We start from the raw sequence: 16,580 nt of genomic DNA on the forward strand, positions 1-16,580 counted from the left end.
TGCAGCCCTGCTATGTGTAGCAAAAATGCTCATTTGCAATGAGCGCCGGCTACAGTGCGGCACTCATAGCAGTTCACAACCACAGGGGTCTCCTGCAGACCACGGGTTGTCATGTCAACCCATTGGAACCAGATGGTTATGTGACACGAACACCAATGGGTGGAGCTAAGGACGCGCATCTGGTTTGCACAAGTTAAATGCCACTGTCAGAGATTGACAGTGGCATTTAACATGTTAACAGCTGCGGGTGGATAGCGATTCCACACACGACTGTTAGGGTACCGTCACACAGTGCCATTTTAATCGCTACGACGGCACGATCCGTGACGTCGCAGCGTCGTATGATTATCGCTCCAGCGTCGTAGACTGCGGTCACACTGTGCAATTGCGGCGCTGGAGCGATGCCGAAGTCCCCGGGTAACCAGGGTAAACATCGGGTTACTAAGCGCAGGGCCGCGCTTAGTAACCCGATGTTTACCGTGGTTACCAGCGTAAAAGTAAAAAAAAACAAACCGTACATACTCACCATCTGATGTCCGTCCGGTCCCTTGCAGTCTGCTTCCCGCTGTGACTGAGTGCCGCCGTAAAGTGAAAGCAGATCACAGCGGCGACGTCACCGCTGTGATCTGCTCTCACTTTCCGGCCGGCAGACAGTCAGAGCGGGAAGCAGACTGCAAGGGACCGGACGGACATCAGATGGTGAGTATGTACGGTTTTTTTTTTTTTACTTTTACGCTGGTAACCACGGTAAACATTGGGTTACTAAGCGCGGCCCTGCGCTTAGTAACCCGATGTTTACCCTGGTTACCAGCGAACGCATCGCTGGATCGCTGTCACACACAACGATCCAGCGATGACAGCGGGAGATCCAGCGACGAAAGAAAGTTTCAAACGATGTGCTACGACGTACGATTCTCAGCTGGGTGCCTGATCGCAGTAGCGTGTCAGACACTGCGAGATCGTATGGATATCGCTAGAACGTCACGAATCGTGCCGTCGTAGCGATAAAAATCGTAGGAGTGGAACCGGTATGGGTTCAGTCACTGCTCAGTGCATAGTTAGTGGCGCCTGTTACTTGCCCCCCGGCACTGACTGACAGCCGGCTTTAATCCTTAGGGTATGTGCACACGTTCAGGATTTCTTGCAGAAATTTCCTAAAGAAAACCGGAAATTTTCTGCAAGAAATCCGCATTTTTTTTTTTTGCGTTTTTTTTCCGTTTTTTTCGCGTTTTTTTAGCATTCTGCAAGCGTAATTAGCTTGCAGAATGCTAAAGTTTTCCAAGCGATCTGTAGCATCGCTTGGAAAACTGACTGACAGGTTGGTCACACTTGTCAAACATAGCGTTTGACAAGTGTGACCAACTTTTTACTATAGATGCAGCTTATGCCGCATCTATAGTAAAAGATAGAATGTTTAAAAATAATAAAAAAAATTAAAAAATGCTTATACTCACCCAGACATCTCCTCACCGGCGTCCGGCTCCTCTTCCTATAGCTGGTCTGTGCGCACAGGACCTTCCGTGACGTCACGGTCACGTGAGCGGTCACATGACCGCTCACGACCAATCACAGGACAGTGACGTCATCGGCAGGTCTTTCGCCGCACACCAGCTACAGGAACCGAACGGCAGCGTGCAGTGGAGGCGGGAAGACATCGAGGGTGAGTATAGGACTGTTTTTTATTTTAATTCTTATTTTTTGACCACTTATATGGTGCCCAGTGCGTGGAGGAGAGTCTCCTCTCCTCCACCCTGGGTACCAACCGCACATAATCTGCTTACTTCCCGCATGGTGTGCACAGCCCCGTGCGGGAAGTAAGCAGATCAATGGACCCCTAGGTGTGCGGAATCCCCTGCAATTCCGCATTTTAATGAACATGTTGCTTTTTTTTCCGCGATGCGATTTTTTCGCGGAAAAAAAGGCTACATTTGCACAAAAAATGCGGAATACACTTAAAATAATAGGAGGCATATGTAAGCGTTTTTTTCGCGTTTTTATCACGTTTTTATAGCGAAAAAACGGGAAAAAACGCGAAAAATACTGAACGTGTGCACATGGCCTTAGTGTGGGCACCGGGCGGCTTCAAAACGCTATTCACCTGTAGATTAAACCCATAGCTGCAGGGTTTTTTTACAGGTACCCTTTAACATTAAAAATTTGGTCAAAGGTCCTCTTTAAAAAAAATCCATTAAAGGGGTTATTCAACTTGGGGCCAATATTTTTTACTTATATGTATTTGGGGCTAAAAACTATTTTTGCAATTGGAGTTATTTGAAAATTAATTACCGTAACTTCAGGAAATAGACGGGTAAAAATTTTACAAACTCCCCGTTAGATCATCATAGCAGGGCGACTGATGGATTCTCATTAACTCATTATGCAGCCAGCAGTAAACATCATCGCTGAGGTTCTAGAAGGCAAATTCTGCAAACATTTTCGTGAAAATTTTTTTAAGCAAAAATTAAATTTTTAGCTCTAAATACATGCATTACAGTAAAATAAATGCCCACAAAGGTTGACAACACCTTTAGTACCAATATCATTGATACACAATAAACATCAGAATAGGGAATGTCCCTTTAAAAACTTTAAAACAAACCATTGTTTCAAGTATTTAAATAGCCATTATAAAATTATATTACTATACAGTAATAATTATGAGGTTAAAGGGTATGTCATGTGGCTATGCCAACAATGTACAATGGAAAAACTTCTTTGAACACGTTATTTATGTTAATCCGTTGTTGTTTCTATTGTTGATCTTTTTTCTTAGGGAATGTTTGAGCCATACCTAAAAAGTTTCTACATCCGATCTACTGACCCTACTCAGATTAAGATTTTAAAGGTAACAAATCAGCTTTACTTTACTTTTCCCTGTGTTCTTTAAATAACTGCTACTAATTTATTCATTACTCCCATAGTCACATTCCACTGTGCCTTCACAACTTTGATTGTAACTTCTACAGTAAGATAGGAAAGATCATATGCACCATGGAAGCTAGCAATGCAGTCCTCTTCTAAGAAATGTTATTCTCTAGGGAGCTGCAAAGTACATTTTAGGAATAAATGGTTTTACATTTGTGGTAAAATATGCCTGGTTGCTAGGGAATCCCCACATGTACTTATGCTGGCTAACAGATGTAAATCATTCAGCTGCGGCAATAAAAACTAAATTTCCGAGCACTAAAAAATACTCGGAGGACCCCCGAGCATGCTCGAGAAATCTCGAGTAACGCGTATATTTGCTCATCACTAGTAATGAGTGCTTCTCGTTCCTCAGTATGGTCTTTGGATGGAATAAGTCATGTTCCAGTCCAGTGTACTGACCACACATATATTTATACATATAAATGAGATCTCCTCTGAGGCGTCTTTTTTCTAAGCTAAACAAGCCCAACTTTTCCAACATCTCATATGAGAGGCCTTTTTTCCCTTATAATATTCTAGTTGCCCATCTTTGAACTGATTCTAACTTCTGAATATCCTATTTAAAATGTGGAGCCTAGAACTGGATCCCATATTCTACATGTGGCCCCACAAGTGATTTATAAAGGGGTAACAATATATTGGGATTGCGGGATTTTATCTCTCCTTCTATACATCCTAAAATCTTGTTTGCATTTGCAGCTGCTGCTTCACATTGAGTACTGCTGCTTCTTGTAACCAGAATACCCAAGTCCTTCTCCTGTTGTGTAGTCCTAGTATACTCCCATTTAATGTATATATAGAAAGTGGATTACTCCGTCATAGGTGCATTATTGTACATTTTTTCAACATTAAATCTCATTTGCCAAGTGTTTGCCCATTCAGTCATCTTATCCAGATCGTTTTGTAATATTTTGATGTCAAGGTCAGATTTTAATATCCTACATAGTTTTGTGTCGTCGGGAAAGACTTACACTTTACTCTCAGTCCCATCCACAAGGTCATTACCGTATATACTCGAGTATAAGCCGACAATTTCAGCCCTTTTTTTAGGCTGAAATTGCCCCTCTCGGCTTATACTCGAGTCATTCCCAGTGGTCGGCAGGGAAGGGGGAGCGGCAGCTGTCTAATAATACTCACCTGCTCCTGGCGCAGTCCCTGCATGTCCCTGGGTCTCCAGTTCCTGACAGCTTCTTCCTGTATTGAGCGGTCACATGGTACCGCTCATTACAGTAATGAATATGGACCCGACTCCTCTCCCATAGGGGTGGAGCCACATATTCATTACTGTAATGAGCGGTACCATGTCACCGCTCAATACAGGAAGAAGCTGCCGCCGGTGTCCGGAGAACCAGGGACCTGCAAGGACCACGCCAGGAGCAGGTGAGTATAACAGGGGCATATTCACCTGTCCCACGTTCCACCATCGGCGTCGCTCCGTCTTCCGCGTCCTCTGCAGTGATGCTCAGGTCAGAGGGCGCGATGACGCGATTAGTGTGCGCGCCGCCCTCTGCCTGAAGAGTCAGTGCAGAGGACGCGGAAGACACAGCGGCGCTCAGCGGTGGAACGTGGGACAGGTGAATATAGAAAGTGCCGGGGGCCTGAGCGACCAGAGGTGAGTATGTGATTTATTTATTTTTTATCGCAGCAACAGCCTATGGGGCAAATATCTCTATGGAGCATCTTATGGGGCCATAATCAACATTTGTGCAGCATTATATGGGGCAAGTGTCTCTATGGAGCATCTTATGGGGCCATAATCAGCATTTGTGCAGTACTGTATGGGGCAAATGTCTCTATGGAGCATCTTATGGGGCCATAATCAACATTTGTGCAGCATTATATGGGGCATATTTTAATATGGAGCATCTTATGGGGCCCATCATGAACTGTATGGAGCATTATATGGGGCTCCTGATTCAATATGGAATTTCAAAAACAGTTAACCTACTGATGTCTCAATTAATTTTACTTTTATTGGTACCTATTTTTATTTTTGACATTTACCAGTAGCTGCTGCATTTTCCACCCTAGGCTTATTCTACTCGAGTCATTACGTTTTCCCAGTTTTTTGTGGCAAAATTAGGGGTCTCGGCTTATACTCGGGTCGGCTTATACTCGAGTATATACGGTAATAAAAAGATTAAAAAGAGTCGGTCCTAATACAGATTTGTGCGGTCCCCACTATATCCCATTTAGAGAATGTATGATTTACAGTATAGCATCCAATTCTCTTGGCAGTTTGAGTGAGCCCTAAAAGCGACTTCTGGTTCACACATAAATCCTGGTGTGATCTGGCTGGTTGTAATTTTAGTCACATGAGTCAGAAAATGACCTGAGTGGCACTAGAAACCAGGGAAGATGGCGACCGGTGAGTGTTTTAATGCATCTACATTATATTTAATGACCTTACACACACACATAGTGCCCCTTGAAAAAGCTTATGCGAAACTCGCGTTAGGGACAGTCATTGGGTCTAGCACTGGCACTTCCTCATGGGTATGCCCTTTCTTTATACAGTCTATTCATACTGTGGATTTAACTGCTTAGTGATGCTGTCATGCACAGTCATGATTCAGCTTCTTGTCTAAATGGCCACATCATGTTTCTTACTGTACTCCATAGTATTATATTTTGAATAATGTCACTAGGACACTTCAATTCTAATTCGGTTCAATGAACCAGGTTATTATTTTTGATGAAACTGTTTTTATTTTATTACCTGACTGAAATTCCTATGTACAATCATGTCTTTATATGTGTGCTAGTTCACCCTTTACATTTTGAGTTCTCAAATATTGACCATATTTTATCTATGATCATTGGCATCATTATTTTAACATTATTCAGTAAAACTAGTTTTAAGAAAACTGCGCCTGGATTGTAGTACTCCTTAGTATTGCTTGTAGGTTGATGATAGGTATTTAGAAAGGTTTAGGGCATAACATTTTTGCTGGGAGTGCTTCTTTAAATAAAAAATATAGTGTACCCTCAACATTTTAATTAAAAAATATATGTCTCCCTTATTTTTTATATTATGTAGCTGGAAGTCCTGACAAATCTGGCCAATGAGACCAACATTTCTATAATTCTGCGGGAATTCCAAGTAAGTGTGGCAGTAATTACATGAGTTTAGTCTAAAAACATGTTGGAAATTAGTTTATGTCAACTAGTAGAGCATCTAGATTACCAATTGGATTTATACCACAGTCTTTCAGTCACAGTTGTTATTACATAAAACCCTAACATATGATAACTTCCTGAGAATTATGGAGCATTATACAGTATGTCATAAAAGTGAGTACACCCTCACATTTTTATAAATATTTTATTATATTTTTCCGTGGAACAACACTGAAGGTATGACACAATGCACATTGTAAAGTAGTCAGTAGGGATGAGCGGACCCGTGGATGTTCTGGTGCGGACGAACTGTAGTTCAAAGTTCGGATTGGCAGTGTCACGCTTCTACTCAAAGCATGATGGTGCACGGTGAAACAGGAGGGAGTAATGTTCTGCCACTAGGGATGGATACAAGGGGACACCCTGATACTTTCCCTGCACCAACCTGAGCTCCTTAGCGTCCCTAGACTTTTTTTCATTCCGTGCGGCAATCACATTCCTATCCCTGGTTTACTCTATGTACCACCCACCCTGCTTAGTGAGTAGGACAGCAGGAAGGCTAGTCCTGCACTACTCTAAAGACACAGAGGAGAAACACACAGGGATAAAAGAAAACCGCAATCATGCAAAAACACTCTCAAACAATCGAGTAGGAAATAGGGAAGGAGTGGTGAGGAAAACCAAATGGGAATAGAGACTGGGAAACACACATAACTATTTAACTCTTGTAAGAACAGAGCAAGGAAAATCAGTACTGCTAATAGGAAGGTGAAACCGTACTAACCAGAGCAGATGTACGTGTAACTAGATGCCACAATCTTCTAGCCTCACTCTGTCGCAGTATTCCAACATAAAAACGACCCCAAGCAGGCCTCCAAGACAACCACTACATTGCTAAAGAAACCGATGGTAAAGGTGCTGGGCTGGCCAAGCATGTCTCCAGACCTAAACCCTATCTGTGGGGCATTCTCAAAGGAAGATTTTGGAGCGTAAAGTCTATAACATCCACCAGCTCCGTAATGTAGTCATGAAGGAGAGGAAGAGGATTCCAGTGGTAACCTGTGAAGCTCTAGTGAACTCCATGCCCAAGAGAGTTACGGCAGTGTTTAAAATAATAGTGACCACACAAATGTTGACAGTTTGGGCACAATTTGTCCATTTTCACTTACGTGTGTACTCAATTTTGTTGCCAGCAGTTTAGACATTAATAGCTGTGTAAGCATAATACCCAAGCCCATATTCCCACAAGGAATGGTCAGCATTTCATATAACACTAAAACATATTGATACCGCAGTAGGATACACTGTGTTCAAAGAAGTGTCACAACAGTATATAAAAAGCTGAATATCTTTATTATAAATGGTTAAAAGACATAAATAAACATGAACATTAAATGCGGTGCCTCAGAACAAACCAAATGGCGTGCTGAACCTTCCAGCCCGACGTGTGTTTCGCGTGTGCTTCTTCCTGGGGGTGGAAGGAAGAAGCACACGTGAAACGCGCGTCGGGGCTGGAAGGTTCAGCACGCCATTTGGCTAGGCACTTTGGGAGAGACACGGATCAGGTAATATGTACTGGGCATGGGGTATTTTGCCAGTTTTATGTTCTGTGCTTACAGCAATAGTGTGAATCATGGAGTGCATTGGGATCTAATAGATCCATGGCTTAGGTTCCTGGTTAAGTCCTGCCATTGCATCCAAAAGATTGCACCAAATTATGTGCATCCTCTAATACCTTGATATGTCCATTATTCATTTAGTCATATTCCTGTTCAAACTATAACGTGTCCTGCTCTAGCTGACCTCATTTGTATTTGTTGGTTTGTTCTGAGGCACCGTATTTAATGTTCATGTTTATTTATGTCTTTTAGCCATTTTTATATACTGTTGTGACACTTCTTTGAACACAGTCTATCCTACTGTGGTATCAATATGTATTAATAGCTGTGTGTTGAGTTATTTAGAGAGCACACCTAATTTACACTGTTATACAAGCCGTACACTGACTACATTGTATCAAAGTGTCATATCTGCAGTGTTGTCCCATGAAAAGATATAATAAAATATTTACAAAAATGTGAGGGGTGGACTCACTTTTGTGATATACTCTATATACATTTACAGATTTTGACAACTGTGCTTTAATTTGGCCATGTTATACCTACTTCACTAATTTCATTTTCAAATTTTTAAGGGCATAATACTTTCTAATTTATAAAAATGAAAGAACCATACTTTGTGCAAGTGAAAGTAGTATTTAATAATGTTCATGTTTGTCAAAGTAGACAAAACCTAACAATAGTACTGATAATTATTAGTCCAATGTATTTACCGTATCTTAATCCTTTCAGACTTACATTCGCAGCATGGATAAAGATTTTGTGGCAGCTTCAATACAGGCCATTGGCCGATGTGCTACCAACATAGGAAAAGTACGCGATACCTGTCTCAATGGGCTTGTCCAACTGCTATCAAACCGGGATGGTAAGACAAATTATGTTAATAAGATCTGTAAATAATTTTCTACTTGAACAGAAAATTATAAGTGGATTCTGCAGAAGGTAACATGTTAGTTAAAGGGATTTTCCCACAAACAAAGTACATTTTAATTCATAGATCTTGGAATAATAATAATTTCCACAATTGGATTTGTTTAAAAATTTTTTTCCTGTGCTGAGATAATCTTATAAATATGTCCCTGCTGTGTACTGTGTAATGTCTGTGTCTGACCGTACAGGGACATGAGAGTCAAAACAAAAGAGTCAAAACCGCACCCTTTTACATATAAATTGAAGGTCTCAGCGGACACAAGTGCGCATGTCCAAAACCAGGGAGCCCATCCCGGCCAGTACCAAGACCACAAAGAACAAAAAGACAGCGCCACAATGGATGGTGAAAAAATAGGAGCTTACATTTATTCTGCCTCCTGTAGCGACGTTTCGGTCAACAGTCCTTGATAAAGGTCTGTTGACCGAAACTTCGCTACAGGAGGCAGAATAAATGTAAGCTCCTATTTTTTTTACCATCCATTGTGGCGCTGTCTTTTTGTTCTTTGTGGTCTTCGTACAGGGACAAGGTCTGATCATACCACATTTCATGGACAGCAGAGTTGGCAAAAGAGTATACAGACAGGACAGCATGGGATCACAAATGATTCTTTTTGTGAGGCAAAACATTTTGTTTTTAAGCAATATTTTACATCAAAGAAAGACTCATTTGCGATCCCATGCTGTCTTGTCTGTATCCTTTCTTGCGTCCTCCCCCGCCCAGGAGATGTGGTATGATCAGACCATGTACCTGCACAGTCAGACACAGCCATTACACAGTACACAGCAGGGACACATGTATAAGATTATCTCAGCACAGGAACATTTTTTTAATACACATCCAGTTGTGGAACGTATTATTATTAAAAGATCTATCGATTAAAATGTTGATTCAAATTAACTTTGTTAATGGGAAAATCCCTTTAATCAAGCACATGGCTTTAGAATTGATTTAAGCAAAGGTTAGAGAGGAAGGAGCACATAGCAATGTGATATGCATTGGCAAACTTGTAGAAACAGTGAGCATGACCGGGTTGCAGCTTCACTGTACCTGAAACAGAGCAGACAATTATAAGAAATGGAAGGATGTGTCTGCGGCACAAATAGCTGAGCTTTGAAGAGAAAGGCTCCACAAAGTTATTGGTTATGAGGATTAGCATACGCCATCAGAGTGCTCCATATAAAAACGCGATCTTTATTTCTTCACCAAATCATAAAAACAATGTAAAGTCTAAGCAAGAAAAATAATATGAAAAGCCTCACCGTGCCATTGTCACTGCTCCCATAGGTGAGTACGACAATCCATACTGCTGATAAATAGTGTGCAAGAGCCAAAGGGAAAAAAAGGTTTAGGGGATAAGGGGCTATCTATAGTTAAAAATGAAGCCGATTCTGATGCGTTTTTAGCATAGCTGCCCTTAGTTGTAGAACATTAAAAACAGTGCCATAGTCAGTATGAAGAATCAAACATTCTTGGGACTGACGTGTTTCGGACCAAATAGTCCTTACTTATAGTCTTCATTGATGGACTATGAATAAGGACCGCATGGTCAGTATTGCGTCAGTCCCAAAAATGTTTTTTTTTCCTACTATTTACTGTTTTAATGTGTTGGTGAAGAAATAAAAATCCAGTTTTTAAGTGGAACATTGTGCTGGCGTTTGTGAATTCATAGGCAAATTCTACCAAGAGAAGTGGCCATGTACAAGCTGTGGCGAGCTGACGGATTTCCTTTCCTTTTATAGTATATGATGATTACCACTATGAACTTAGTATTTTTCATTGGAGGTATACTTTACCAAAAAACATTTTAAAACATTGGGGCAGTCTGTACACAACTCTGCAAAGATGTCTTAACATCAGCTGAAACACCTTTGTTCATCTGCCGAAGCTGGGATCCAGCTGTCTGAGACTTTTCCACACAGAAGGCAGAAAAGGTTTATTGCCATTTCTGCCTTCCGTATTGCTGTGTGCAGAGCAGAATGGGTGCCATGTAGGGAGTTCAGGAAGCTTTCTCCAAGTCTTCCCATAGCGATCACCAGATGCCAGGAAGCAGTAGGAACTGTTGGGACTTAGCAGACTTAGATCAGCTCAACAGTGCATTTGGGAAACTGAATTTGATCTGTAACAGGGATTCATTTAATTGATGTAATATTGAAATGCCCCCCCCCCCTCCCCAAGGGTTTTTTATTATTCAATTTGTGAATTAAATAAGAAATAAGACACTGCTAGATCAATACTCCCCCCCCCCCCAAAAAAAAAAAAAAAAAGCTATATCCAATAAATATAAAGTGATTGGAACATAAGGGTGAATGCAATGAAAAACTTATTTTAGTGACATTTTGTGCTACTAAAAAAGTATGTGAAAAATAAAAGCTTATTTTAATTTTTCTGTACATTTTCACCCAATATCATCCAAAAATATGAACATAAAACTGCCAAAATTAGGTACCATTTATCACACAAAAAATGCAAAAAATAAAATAAACACATGTACAAAAACATGAAAATTTCTTGGTCTTGAAATGATCTTGAAAAGGATACACACATACAAATTGTGACATTGAAACTACCTGTATTGCCAATAGTTAAAAACTCTTGTTTATTAAGTAAAATAATATAGAAACAAATCATGAATATATAATTTATGTAAAATCAGGAGATTTTTATTTTTCACATTTCTGCTAACAGTGATAAATAGTACCTTGATTTTAATACATTATATGCAAGATGATTAGCTTTGCTTCCATTTCTTACAGAGCTGGTTGTTGCAGAATCTGTGGTGGTCATCAAGAAATTACTCCAAATGCAGCCAGCACAGCACAGTGAAATAATAAAGCACATGGCCAAGTTAACCGACAATATTCAGGTATCCATATCTTACAGGGATGGTACAGTACGTGTAATATAATACATGCACATAATGCAATTTTAGCTTTGTGTAGTGCTATATTTGCATGCCATTTATTCTCAGGCATATTCTGTAAATCTTGATGCTGATATGTTGACAACGTACATGTACATAATAGCCTAACTATTACCATCTTAATTATTTTGTGTATACAAAACCCATATACATGGCGGTCACAATATGGCTGAAAACCACAGCATCCCTGTACCACTGTGGGTTTTCGCTGCACAATCACTTAAAGGGATTGTTCCTTAGCTGGACAACTGCTATATAAATAAAGTACTTCCCCTTGTAAAATATCAGATACTCACCTCCCAATCTGGTGTCGTTACAGTGATATCGGCGCCAAGTCTCCCTGGGTTCACGTGACATTGTTATGACAGATAAGTCCTCTGGTAATTGGGTTGCTGCCCTATCACTACTTCCTTTTGCCTGACTTTAGCTTAAGGGCAATGAGCCCAATAGCGACCACTGATTGGCTCCAGGGCTCTGATGGCATAACAATATCACTCAAACCCCGACAGACCCTGCGTCGCTCGGACAGCGGGAGTGTTGGAGGTGAAGGTCTTTTATTTTATTTTACAAGGAGAGCTACCTTATTTAAAACACCACTCCAGTGTTTTTTTTTATTGCACCGCTGGAGTGGTGCTTTAAATGTAATTCCTCTACCCTCTGTCTCGTACTCACCTGCAACCACCTTCAACTTTTTCCAGCGTCAGTCTCCAGTGAAAAGTGACCTGCCGGCTGCTCCAGTGTTTCATGGAACGCGCGCGCCGGAGGTCACTTTTCAATACAAGTCTGAGAGCCTTGTTCTGCCCTTGTTAGGGCTCTCATAGACTTGCATTAAGCTCTTGTGACGTAACGCCTGACTTCTGGACAGTCAAGCGTTATGGACACAAGATGGCGCCGTGGGACCGGACAGGCGTAGGTACAAGATAAAAGCACCAGAATTCGAGTATAAGAATGTGGGCAGGTGGCTTTCATTTACAGCGCCACTCGAGCGCTAAATAAAACCCTGGAGTGGTGCTTTAAAGAGGGGTTGTCCAGGTAGTGGAGAAGCCCTTTAATTGTGCAGATAATCGGCTCTTTCACTCTCAAAACCACACAGTCATTGCAGTTGGCCGTGCTTCTTGTAGGAAAAAGAGCTGTTACCTTCCAAAAAGAAATGTTTTAATTTGAGGCCTGTGCATGTGAACACAGCCCTAACAAGTAGGACCTAATTTCTCATATATTTTCAGGTGCCCATGGCTAGAGCTAGCATATTGTGGCTGATTGGTGAGTACTGTGAACATGTGCCTAAAATAGCTCCTGATGTGTTGAGGAAGATGGCCAAGTCATTCACTAATGAAGAAGACATTGTTAAACTACAGACCATAAACCTGGCTGCAAAGCTGTATCTGACTAATTCAAAGCAGGTATGTGGATGTCATATTGTCCTGGGGGGGTAAAACATCTGAGTAAAGACGTGTGCCATTATGAGTATCTACATGCAGTGTAACCGAAAATGTCCATTCTCTCATTATGTACATATGCTTTTTGTTTTTTTAATTCTGTGTGTTTGCAGTGGCATCTGAGGTTGATCCTTGGATTTGTGATGTTTATTTTCATATTTAATAGCACAGTTGCGTTCCCGTGCGGTCGGCGGGCGTGTCAAAGCAACGCATCCGCATACATCTGCATGTCCTGCGTACCCAATGTTAAAGATAGGTACACAGGACGCATGCGGAAGTAGGCGGGGCTTAACAGAGGATGTACGCAGCCCTCCGCAAAGACCCCGAACGCAAATGTGAACTTAGCCTAAGTCATGTATCCAAAGTGTCTCCCTCTTTTTGAGTTGTCATGGTAGATCTCTTTCCGTTTGGAAGGACTTGTTCCAAAACTTGGAATTTCAACTGCAAAAGTCCAAGTCCCATTCTATGGAAAATTAAAGACGGGGTAACGAGGGGCTTTCACAACGAATTGTAGACTTGAGTGGGGAAATAACATATATCACAAAAGATGTCTCATGTGAAGAAGAATGATGGGTATGCCCTTACCAGTGTGTGGATGATGGATCCTATCACCCTTGAGAAACAGTTTAGACATGGAAATCTCCCTCTTTTTTGTGTTTTCAGATAAGATTGTATTTTTCTTAGAGTCTGGGATGCAACATTAGCTTTCACCAATTTGTTTTTCTAGATTTGCTATGGAAGTATTCTGAATTGCTGTGTCTCAATCCCTCCACTTTTTTGTCCCAGAAGCCAGTTTGAGAAGCACTGCTTATGAGACTTTATTGGGTATAAACAGACATTTTCTCCATGTGTCCAGTCTATGGGGCTGACTCATTAAGATTGGCATTGCACACGCCAGTCCTAATGAAGGGCTTGCTGGCACATGCCACTTAATGAATTTGGTGCATTTTCTCTGTGGCATGTGCCTCACAAACATTGTTAGTTACTCTGGTTGGGGACTAGAGTAGCATTTCTGGTGTGAGAAGCAACAATACTTTTTCAGAATCTGGCAGACGGGCGTAGCCTCTTCTCATCCTGCCTTGGCTCCTCTCCAGTTCTGTCCATTTTGATGTAGCTGCTGCAAACTGGCGTGAAAATTTTCAACTTCAGCTTGGCCAAAAAAGTTGTAAGTTTTCAAAGCATTTTAGGCCAATTTCTGGCATAAAAGCATCAGTGAATCGGGGCCTGTGTGTTTGAAACTAGTAGCTTATTATCATGTTGGTGTTTGTCCTTATTAAAGTATTATCCCCATCATATGTATTCTTAGACGAAGCTTCTCACTCAGTATGTTCTGAATCTGGCCAAGTATGACCAAAACTATGACATCAGAGACAGAACAAGATTCATTCGCCAGTTGATTGTACCCACTGAGAAAAGCGGAGCACTTAGCAAGCATGCCAAGAAGCTCTTTCTGGCTCAAAAACCTGCACCTATTTTGGAGTCTCCATTTAAAGGTATTATTTCCACTTTTAACTTATTAGATGTAAATATAAGAACAAGAATTATAATTTGTGTAGGGTCACACCCCTTCCACTAGAGTACCATAATGAGTTCCAGCAGTAGACCAACAATCCTTTGCTGCTAAAAATAATTCTACAGAGTTGATTACATAATAAATAAATTCAGATTTTTTTTTATTGTGAATCTGTTCAACGTACAGTAAAAAGTGGACGTGCAATTTAAGATGGACACACAATCAGTTTTTCTAAATAGAATGTATCGTCAAGAAATAACTTATTATTGAAATCAAGCCTTTATTATAAACATACTTTATTTTTTAACATTGTAGCGTACACATCAGGATAATGTGATTTATGTTTAATAGCTCACTTGTCAGTTTTGCCGTGTAGACTGAGACAAAATGAGAAGAGTCATATAGTTCTAAATAGAAGGTGGGGGAATCAATGAACGATCGGTTGTACGACTTGAGACCTAGAAAGCCAGGATAGTAACACTTTACATATAGATAAAACTATGCATGCTTTTCCCCTGGTTCCTAGGGAAGAGGTGTTCTGGAGACTGTTGTATTCTATGGCTATACTTACACACAAAATTTTAGCTGCGTTTTTTTCTGCTCAAAGGAAGCTATCTTTTATAGTGCCTGCAAAAGTTATGAGAGTTCAGAAATGTTATGCATTTACGTTTTTTTTTCCTAACTGAATTTGAGCATTGCAGCGTTTTTTAAATCAATATTTTCAGCATTTTGGCAGTGGTGTTTTCGCTCATTTTTCACACAATTTTGGTGATTAACACTAACTTTATTAAACATGTACTGTATAAACCCAAGACAGAAACAAAATGAACACATACCCTGCTGTAAGTAAATAAGTAAAAGCAATAGGACATATAAATAACCTAGGGTACTTTGTAAACACCATTTTGTATTTTTTTAAAAGTGTAAAAGCCATCACACCAACGTCAAGGTGTACCCAAATCAGGATGGTCCTAACCTCTAGTATTAAAACCATGTGTCAAAGTGACGTCAGTGTGAATAAGCGCAGAGTAGGACCGGGTCCCGAATGGATACCCAGCAAATGGGAAGCTTGGTAAGGTTTTAATACTATAGGCTAGGACCTTTCCGATTGTAGTTCACCTTGACGCTGGTGGGATGGCTTTTACGCTCATTAAGTACCCAATGTTAGTTATATACGCTATTGCTTTTACTTATTTACTTACAGCAGGATATCTGTTCATTTTGTTTCTGTCTTGGGTTTTGTCTGTGTAATGGCCAGTGTGAACATGCTTCTATTTTGCATGCATACCAACTTACACTCCAGTGCATTTTTTCAGTTAGTACTGTACACAAATCACACATATAATCTGCACCAAAAACACAGCAAAAAAGGCTGCAAAAACATAGCAAAATCTGCATTTTGAACTTAGCATTTTTACTGCCAATAAAGCAGGTTTTGGCTGCAGAAAATAATGTTGCAAAAATGCTGCATGTGAACATGGCCAATGACCTATTTCTGTAGATTGATTCTCATTTATGGCAGCTTTCAGAAAGCATGTACTCCCTACTTCTCTGCCTCCCGTAACGCTGCCTTAGGAAGGGGTTTAGAAATTTAAAAAAAGGTACAATAGAAAATTAACATTGAAAGAACAAATTTAATTACTAAAATTAAAACTAAATTAAACTACAATTAAATACATAAGAAATTCCCTTTATCTACATGATCTGTTGATTCAAATGTTTCAGTACTTTATTTTTACTATCAAGAAGTAGAAGGGAAGTTAGTATCTGTAGAGAAGTTTCCATTGCTTTGTTTTTGTGTAATTTAACAACATTTGTGAGTATAGGAATAATTTTAGACGCATCATCAAATTTGAGTGTCCTCATTACTGCTTCCCTCTCTAGCAATGTGGGGAAGAAGCAGCAGTCCTAATGGATGTAATAAACATTAGCTCGCTGCCTCACTTCACTGGTATCTGCACTCTATTTTAAAGTTATGAATCGTAAGATATGTTTCGGGGGGGGGGGGGGCAGATTTGCATTTTTGTATTTTTTTACTTTTATCTCTCCATTAGTGTTTTGTGTAACCCAAGGGAGTAATAATTACATTTGCTATAATACTTGTGAGTTTAAA

The 16,580-nt window shown here is 40.4% G+C and overlaps 1 protein-coding gene across 4 annotated transcripts in view; it reads left to right on the top strand.

The window, feature by feature from the left end:
- The window catches only part of AP3B2 (adaptor related protein complex 3 subunit beta 2), a 136,176-nt gene that overhangs the window by 52,108 nt on the left and 67,488 nt on the right, over nucleotides 1–16,580 (top strand). For all 4 annotated transcript variants that reach the window (XR_013215677.1, XM_077263991.1, XM_077263990.1 and 1 more), the window contains exons 11-16: nucleotides 2,774–2,845; nucleotides 5,969–6,031; nucleotides 8,400–8,532; nucleotides 11,352–11,461; nucleotides 12,742–12,918; nucleotides 14,261–14,447. Coding sequence is in view for 3 of the 4 variants with exons in the window: in XM_077263991.1 (XP_077120106.1) it covers nucleotides 2,774–2,845; nucleotides 5,969–6,031; nucleotides 8,400–8,532; nucleotides 11,352–11,461; nucleotides 12,742–12,918; nucleotides 14,261–14,447 (742 nt within the window). In the remaining variant the exon portion in view is untranslated. The remainder of the gene's footprint in view (nucleotides 1–2,773; nucleotides 2,846–5,968; nucleotides 6,032–8,399; nucleotides 8,533–11,351; nucleotides 11,462–12,741; nucleotides 12,919–14,260; nucleotides 14,448–16,580) is intronic.

This window comes from Ranitomeya variabilis, chromosome 5 (assembly GCF_051348905.1).
Source record: "Ranitomeya variabilis isolate aRanVar5 chromosome 5, aRanVar5.hap1, whole genome shotgun sequence".
NCBI lineage: Eukaryota > Metazoa > Chordata > Amphibia > Anura > Dendrobatidae > Ranitomeya > Ranitomeya variabilis.